At 39.4% G+C, this 9,227-nt stretch overlaps 1 protein-coding gene across 1 annotated transcript; it reads left to right on the top strand.

Moving 5' to 3' along the window:
- The first annotated feature begins 7,099 nt into the window (after positions 1-7,099).
- LOC126691207 (uncharacterized) lies at positions 7,100-8,623 on the top strand. Its single transcript, XM_050386267.1, has one exon. The coding sequence runs from the start codon at positions 7,100-7,102 to the stop codon at positions 8,621-8,623; it is 1,524 nt and encodes a 507-aa protein (XP_050242224.1).
- The last annotated feature ends 604 nt before the right edge of the window (positions 8,624-9,227 follow it).

Genomic DNA, 9,227 nt, shown 5'->3' on the forward strand with positions numbered 1-9,227 from the left:
TCACCAAAACTTCAGGGTAGTATCATTTACAGAGATACTGCTTTTGAGATTTGGACTGAGCTTCGAGACACATTCAGTCAAGGAAATGGAACCAAGGTTTTCAACATCCAGAAGCAAATTGCTGAGTTCCATCAGGGAGAACAATCACTCACTGATTATTTCACTCAGCTTAAGGTCTTGTGGGATCAGCTTCAGAATCTTAGTCCATTTCCTCAATGCACCTGTGGCAAATGCGTGTGCAATGTTAATTAGAGGTTGAAGGATCTTCAAATCAAAGAAGCAACAATGAAGTTCCTCATGGGAGTCAATGATGTGTTTTCTCAAGTCAGAACACAAATTTTGCTCATGGATCCACTGCCTTCCATTAATAAGGCTCACTCTTTGTTTATCCAAGAGGAAATGCAAAGATCAGTTACTAATCCTGTTAGAGTTGAATCTACGGTTTTGGCTGCCAAGAGCTCAAGCACAAATCCAAAAGGAAAAAAAAGGCCATTGTGCACTCACTGTGGAAAGTTGGGACACACTGTGGAAAAATGTTATAAGCTCCATGGTTTTCCACCTGGCTACAAATTCAAGAATAGGAATATGATGGCTCATCAAGTTTCAGCTGTTGTAAATCAGTTCCAGGGTCATAATCATTTCCAGGGCCATCACTTGGCTTCTAATACTGATCATAATCCTATTACAAATCAGTTTCAAGGGCATTGCTTAGCTCCAAATACTGAGTATAATCATTTTGTCACTGCTCAAGCACCTTCATTTACTCCTGATCAGTATCATCAGCTTCTGTCATTGATTGGAGCTCACCAAACTTCAACAATTCAAGAGCCTCACAAAGTTAATGCCGTTTCATTGCCATCCAATACAGTTGCAGGTACTGTTTCTTGTTCACCACATTCAGTCTTTTCTGCTAAGGTTGTGAATAGAAAGGCTTTTGGTGCTGAAACTTGGGTTATAGATACTGATGCTACAGATCACATAGTTTGTTAATGCATTTACTGACTTCTTTTACTGCAATTTCACATTCTGTGGTTGAATTACCCAATGGGGAGGCTGCACTTGTGACTCATGTTGGTACAATTAAGCTTTCCTCTCATATTACCCTAACAAATGTCCTTTGTGTGCCTTCTTTTTCCTTTAACTTGATATCTGTTAGTGCCTTGACTCAATCTCAACCCTTTTGTCTTGTATTTCTGTCCAATTATTGTTTTATACAGGCCCTTACCTGTTGGAACACGATTGGAATGGGCAGAATGCATGATGGACTCTATCTGTTACAAGCCTCTAGCCTTTCTCAAGCTTCCAAGTCTCTTGATGATTTTCTTCTCAAGAATAAGTCTAGTTCTTTCACTGCTTTTTCATCTTCTGTTTCTCATGCCAGCTTGTATTCTCTATGGCATTCTAGGCTAGGACATCCATCTGATATGAAAGTTCATGCTTTAAGTCATCTTTTTCCTTTCTTGCAAAATTGTTGTACCAAAGACTGCATTGTATGCCCTTTGGCAAAGCAAAAGAGACTACCCTTTCCTTTTGACAATAAAAGAGCTATTCATTCATTTGATCTTGTTCACATGGATGTTTGGGGGCCATTTTCCATTCCTACTACTGCTGGACATAAATACTTTCTTACAATTGTAGATGATGCATCAAGAGCCACTTGGGTTTTTCTCATGAAAGCTAAATCTGAAGTTAGGCCCTTGATTGTCTCATTCTACAATATGGTCCATACTCAATTTCAAACCCCTATCAAGTCCATTAGAACTGATAATGCTTTAGAGTTTAACATGTTTGATTTTTACACCTCTAATGGCATTATTCATCAGCAAAGCTGTGTCTACACTCCACAACAGAATTCAGTTGTGGAGAGGAAACATCAGCACATTCTTGCAACAGCCAGGGCCTTGCAAATTCAGTCCAACATTCCTCATGTTTTCTGGGGTGATTGCATCCTCACAGCTGTCTATTTGATCAATAGACTTCCTACTCCTTTTCTGCAAAACAAGTCTCCTTATGAGGTGCTTTTCAATCAAATCCCCTCTTACTCTCACCTCAGAACCTTTGGCTGCCTTTGCTTTGCTACTAATGTCAATCCACATAAACACAAGTTCACTCCTAGAGCTAGGAAGTCAGTTTTCTTAGGATACCCGTTCAACATTAAGGGTTACAAGCTGCTTGATCTTCAATCTCACTCTATTTTCATCTCTAGGGATGTCATCTTTCATGAAAAGGTGTTCCCTTTTACTTCACACAGTCCTCTTCCTTCATCTGCCTTCATTCCTTTACCTAGTATTCCTTCCATTCCTCATGCCTTACTTGATCCTATATCACCTGTCCATGCTGATTCTTTTGTTCAGATTCATCATGATCTTGACACAGATGATCAGGCATTTCCTGATATTTTTGATCATGTTGCTCCTGATGTTCCTGATCATGCTGTTTCTGTTACTCCAGTTGTGCTTACTGATGTTCCTAGAAGGTCTAGTAGAGTGCCTAAACCTCCATCTTACCTTAAGGCTTATCACTGCAACCAAGTTTCTTCAACCATCATCTCCAATCAGTCTCAGTCAGGCACTTCCCATCCCCTTTCTTCTTATCTTTCTTATGATACTCTATCTCCTACCTACAAATCCTTTTGTTGCTCAATTTGTACCAACACTGAACCTAAGTCTTTTTCACAAGCTGCAACTGATCCTAAGTGGCAGGATGCCATGGATGCTGAGATTGCTGCATTGGAAGCCAATAATACTTGGACTGTCACTCCTTTGCCTCATGATAAACATCCTATAGGTTGCAAATGGGTTTATAGGATTAAGTATAGGGCTGATGGGGCTATTGAAAGATACAAAGCAAGGTTAGTTGCAAATGGGTTTACTCAAAAGGAGGGCTTAGATTACCTTGAAACCTTCAGCCCTGTTGCCAAAATGGTTTCTGTGAAGGTTGTACTTGCAGTGGCTGCTGTGAAAGGCTGGTTCCTTAGCCAACTTGATGTGAATAATGCCTTTCTTCATGGTGACTTGCATGAAGAAGTCTACATGGCTCTTCCACCTGGTTTTCACAGCAAGGGGGAGCATGGAGAACAACTTGTATGTAGATTGAATAAGTCACTTTATGGACTTAAACAGGCATCCAGACAATGGTTTTCTAAGTTCTAAACACATTGATTCAACTTGGGTTTACTCAATCTAAGGCTGACTACTCACTCTTCCCTAGGCAACAAGGAGATTCATTCATTGCCTTGTTAGTATATGTTGATGACATTCTCATAGCAAGCAATGATAAGGGGCAAGTTGATCAATTTAAGGTGATATTGAATCAGAAATTCCAGCTGAAGGATTTAGGTGCATTGAGATATTTTCTTGGTTTGGAAGTAGCTAGGACAGAAAAAGGCATTTCCCTATGTCAAAGGAAGTATGCTCTTGAGATTTTGGAGGATGCAGGGCTTCTTGGGTGCAAACCTGTGAAAGTTCCTATGGATCAAAGTTTGAAGCTCAGCAAGCATGAAGGTTTATTACTTGATGATCCAGGGCAATATAGAAGATTGGTGGGAAGGTTGCTGTACCTAAGCATCACTAGACCTGACCTCACCTTTGCAGTCCACAAACTGAGCCAATTTATGGCTAAACCAAGAAAACCACACCTTGAGGCAACATTTAAAGCTTTGCAGTACTTGAAGAATGAACCGGGTAAAGGTATTTTCTTCTCTGCAAATTCAGAGTTGCATGTAAAAGGTTTCACGGATTCTGACTGGGCTTCATGTCCAGATACCAGAAGATCTGTTACTGGATATTGTATATTCCTTGGAGACTCATTGGTTTCTTGGAAATCAAAGAAACAATCCACTGTTTCCAGATCATCAGCAGAGGCAGAATATCGGGCTATGGCTGTTTCAACTTGTGAAGTAGTTTGGATTCTTTATCTGCTAAAGGATCTTCAGATTAATCACAACAAAGAAGCTTTGTTGTTCTGTGACAGCCAGGCAGCACTCCACATAGGTTCCAATCCTGTTTTCCATGAATGAACGAAACACATAGAAATTGACTGCCATGTTGTAAGGAATAAAGTGTTGGAGAAAGTTATCAAACTTATTCATGTTAGAACTCAATCCCGATTGGCAGATTTGCTCACTAAGGCTTTGAGTCATAAACAATTTTCAGAACTTTTATCCAAGATGGGACTCATCAACATTTATCAACCCACAGTCCATCTTGAGGGGGAGTATCAAGATCAAGGCAAACACTTAGAGCTGAAGAAGCCAGGTTCAACATGTATAGCAGAAGTTCAAGAAGTCATCTCAGAAGCTCTTGTCGTTTAAGTAGCTGTATTTGATTAGTGATATACGACTTGTAGTTTAGTTTTTACTTTCTTCCATTAGTTGTTACACGTGTGTAGGTTGGTTACTTACACATGAGAGAAGTTGTTAGTTAGTTGTTCTGTTTCTGTTAGCTTAGCTCAGAGCTTAATGCTCTATTTCCGTTCCTAGCTGATCTTGGTGATGTATATAAGGACACAAAGTAAATTAATCAAATTAATTCAGTTCTTCCCAATTCTTTCTTTTCTCATATCTGGGAGGATTTGAAGAAGAATTTTGAACATAGAAGGGCCCAAGCAACTTAGAGATGATAGTGGGGTGACATCAAAAATTATTCTACTAGGAAATTCTAGGATCATGGGTATGATTAAAATTGTAAACTTTAATTCTATGTAGTGAATTCCTTCTTGGGGTTATGGAACCCTCGTAGTGATCATTATTTTTATTATTTTATTTTAGGGATTTTCACTTTGTCGTCAATATCTTGTGTTATATATTTTACTACTTATTGCTTTATATTTGGTTAATCTGGATGCTCATTGTTATTAATCGGTAATAATTTTGATTTCATAATTAGTTATTTGTGAAGTTGATTAAATTCCACAATAAAATCAATTATTTTAGAATTACTTTTCAATTGGTAGAGCTTAAGCACTCTCTATATAGATTAACTTCTTGAGTGTGATCCTTTGTCTTTGTTGTCATTGATAAGCCTCCATGTAATTATATATTTGACCATGATAACGTTTCTAAAACCGACTCTTATAGTGGTGGTAATTTGAAAATAAGATGTAATAAGCTATTTAGGGAAGTCGTAAGATCAAAAAAAAAATTCAAAGATACCTCTAGAAAAGATAAATAGAATCGAGCATCAAAACTAAACCCTAAGTGTTAAGCTAAATGAATCTATTGCCTTGATTAAAAAATGAAAGGAAGGTAATTTCTCCCTTTGGAAAAGAGAAAAGGAATTGGTAAATAAGCTACTGTGCTTCTAAGCTAGGTTGAAGAACTTTCTGGGAAACATTCCAGATTTTGCTGTGGTGTCATTGGTCATACTAGATCTAAATATTTTCAATCTAAGACTTAGAATAGTACATCTAAGAATGTCTACCACAAATGTAATGAGAATGGGTTTGATATCAATTTAGAGCTTTTGATTAGCAAGTTAAGCTTATTTGTGAGTTGTTGTCCATACTGACTCATACTCAAACAATGTCCTTAAAATTGAGTCCTTGAAAGGCCCCTTCTATCAAGTGGGTCTAGAGGTAGAGGACAATATCTATTCGATAGTCCACACAGCTTTAAAGATTCTTTATAATTGTTTGTAATATCTACACAATTGCAACAAGTCTTTATTTATGACTTTAAAGGAAGGGAGAAGTAGGCTAATTAGTAACCTTTGGGGATGGTTGTAGATCTCATGTCATAGGTAAGGGAACTATACCCATACCAATGTGCGTTTGGCTCCAAATTAAAAAACTAATTTATTTTATTATTCAGTTTATTTTTATTACTATTCATGAGTTTCACTGCACTTTTTGGTACTATTTATAGACCACACTGCACTTTTTTGTATTATTCATGTGTCTCATTGTATTATTTCAGCCAACTTTTACATTTATCTACAGTACTTTCAGTAAAAAATTTCCTGTTTCAGCAAAATAAGCGAATCCCAAACAGACCCAAATTGACCAATCTTTTAAGCATCAATGACACATGTAATGATAATGTCATTGTTCAATTCACTAAGGACTATTTGGTTTTTAATGAAGACGAACGAGTTGATGGGAGAAGTGAGAACTTCTGAAATTGTTATTGTATTATTTCTGACACTAAGCTAAGATACAACATAGTTAGATTAAGTGACATTGAGTCATGACCCCAAATACTTAGCCATGCTAGATACAAATAATTGGCCAAGTCTGAAAAGGTTGAGGCTATTATTGAATTAACTAAGCTTAGCAAGGTAGAAAAAGCGGTTTTTGGACCTTGTTTGATAGGACAATAGATTAGATCCCAACTCCTTCATATTGAAATCATAAACGAGATTTGGGCAAAAGTGTGCGCAAACTGCTTGGCCTAAAGTGTATTTGACGAAAGGTTTAGAGGTTTGAAAGCAAATGTGCTAGCGTTTTTTTTTTTTTTTTTTTTTTTTTTAACAAGCGTTGCTTTGGATGGGATATTGTTTTTTTTTTTTTTTTTTTTTTTTTTTTTTTTTTTTTTTTTTTTTTAAAGAAAACTGATGGGCTTGATTAAGTGAAAAGAATTTTGGGCTTAATTTATTTGGGTTTCTGGGCTTTGAAGGAAAAAAGATGTTAGGCTTAGGCAGTAATCGAATTGAGTATTTTAATGTGGCCGGTTCGAGTTTATCTGAGTGGGCTGGACATGGGCTGCGTTTCATTCCAGTTCTTTGAGCTGAACAGAATTGGACAATTCACTTTTGTATCCTTGGACCTTGATGTTATGCTTCTTGTTCTTCCTTGCTCTTTCTCTGTATGATTAACGTTTATTATCCCTAAAATAGAAGAGAAAGGATGTCATTGGTAACAATAGAAATAGAGGAAAATAATCTGACTACCATGACACAACAACAATGATTACAAAGTCAAGTGGTTGTATGTGTGAAGTTGAAGTGGTGAGGAACAGTAGTGCTCTCATGCTCCTGGGCGTGTAGAAGCAGTGTGCTGTCCTGCGCTCTGACTGCAGGAGTTTTGTGACCTCCCCTGTGGTGAGGCCAGTATTGGTACCCTCCTCTCTGTTGGAAAGAGAGTGGGGGCTGTGGAAATATTGATGGCGGAGGAACTTGAGGAACTGTGGAAAAAGTTAACAGTTACTGAAGCAGAAGATGAAGATATTAAGCTAGGAAGTAATAGCACAAGGGCTGCGAAGGAACTTGGGAAAAATTGTGTGGTTATGAAGATTCTTACCCAACGAACTGTTATTCTGGAGGCCCTAAAAAAGAATATGAGAATGTTATGGAAACCAAGCAAAGGAATGCAAATATCCGAAATTGGAGAGGATCTTTTTCTGGTGGAGTTTGGCGATGGAAGGGATAAGAAAAAAGTAATGGAGATGTGCCCGTGGAGCTATGAGAAACAACTGATTCTGATGCAAGAGTTTGAAGGTGAACTGGTTCCAAAGGAGATAAAGCTTAAATGGACTCCATTTTGGGTTCAAATCTTCAATCTTCCCCTGAAATGCATGACTAGAGAGTCTGGGTATGAAATTGGGGCGAAGATCGGAAAGGTCCTAGAAGTCGATGTCCCAGAGAAAGGTGTACAGTGGGGAAAATTTCTAAGAGTTAGAATACGTTTTGATGCCACAACACAGCTCATAAGGGGGAAGAAAGTTTCAATTGAAGGAGGGGAAGGCAGATGGATTTTCTTCAAGTATGAACGTTTACCAAACTTTTGCTACCAGTGTGGAAGGTTAGATCATGGGGAAAAAGACTGTCCAGAAAGAAAGGATGGAGGAAATCATGGTGTGGAAGAAAGGAAGCAATATGGTGCGTGGCTGAGAGGGGAGCCAGGAAGAAGCTCAGGGAGAGACTTTGGGAGGATGGGTGAAGAAACCATGCCGGAAAGAAGAGATGAGCACCAGGAAACCGGGACGGAAACACAAACACGTGTCAAAACCCGACTGAAGGAGAGTCCAGTAGTAGGCAGGCAGCACGTGAGTGCACAGGCTCTTGGGCAGAAGGATGGAACACGCAACAGCCTAGTTGAGCAGGGAGATGTAGGGCAGATAGGAGTGTCTTATCAGAAGGTGGAGTTGGTTCACGAAAATGGCATGGTTGACTCTCCAAAGGAAAAGGTTGAAGGCAAGATAACCAAAAGTGGGAAGGATTGTCTGACGGGCATGGTTAATGCAAAAGATATGGAAGAAAAGATGCAATGGGAGGTAGTGCTGGATGACGTGGCTAATGTAAAGTCTGAAGAAGGAAGCAAACAAAAACAAGGAATAAAAGGGACGGGCTGTGCAGATAAGGAAAACCAGTGTTGGGCCGAGAATGAGTCCAACCCGTTAGCAATGACTTATGACCAGGAGAAAGGCTGGACTTCAGAAATATTGGGCCCAAAAAGTGGGCATTGGAAGCGCCTAGCTAGACAAGCAAAGGAGAGCAGCCCAACGGCAGTGAGTGTTTCAGTAAGCCAAAAAAGAAAAGGTGAATCACCTCTAACAGAGCTGGACCAAAACGTGAAATGCACAAAAAAAGCAAAAGGAAAGAAGCATCTGGAGAATGCTCGGGATGAAGAAATGCAAATGGTTGGCGGTGTGGCGGTGGCTGCGTTGCAGCACCGCCCAGCTCAATGAATATACTGGCTTGGAACTGTCGGGGTTTGGGGACTTCGCCGGCAGTTCGAACGCTCACCGATGAGGTGAAAAAGAGAAATCCCGTTTTGGTCTTTTTAGTTGAAACAAAAGCAAATGTAGATAAGATGAAAGGTTTTCAGAATAAATTGGGCTTCACTCAGGGGATCATTGTGCCTAGCGACGGCAGAAGCGGCGGTTTGGCTCTTCTATGGAAAGAAGGAACGGACATAAGATTCAAGAGTTGCTCTCATTCTCACGTTGATGTGGTTGTTCACGGTGCTGGAAGTGGTGGCCCTTGGAGAGTAACTGGCTTCTACGGACACCCCGACACCGGTAAAAGGTACACATCCTGGAAATTACTTAAAACACTTAATATACAATGTGAAATGCCATGGCTGGTGTGTGGTGATTTTAATGAGATTGTGCACCCTGATGAGAAGATGGGCTGGAAGGATAGGGATGCGGCACAAATGGATGCCTTCAGAGAAGTGTTGAGCAAATGTGGCCTAATTGATTTGGGTTTTGTGGGACCGAGGTTTACTTGGTGCAATGGTAGGTTCGGTGAGCAAAGAACTATGATTCGTTTGGATAGGATGGTTGCTAA

The sequence above is a fragment of the Quercus robur genome, chromosome 7 (assembly GCF_932294415.1).
Source record: "Quercus robur chromosome 7, dhQueRobu3.1, whole genome shotgun sequence".
Taxonomy (NCBI): Eukaryota; Viridiplantae; Streptophyta; class Magnoliopsida; order Fagales; family Fagaceae; genus Quercus; species Quercus robur.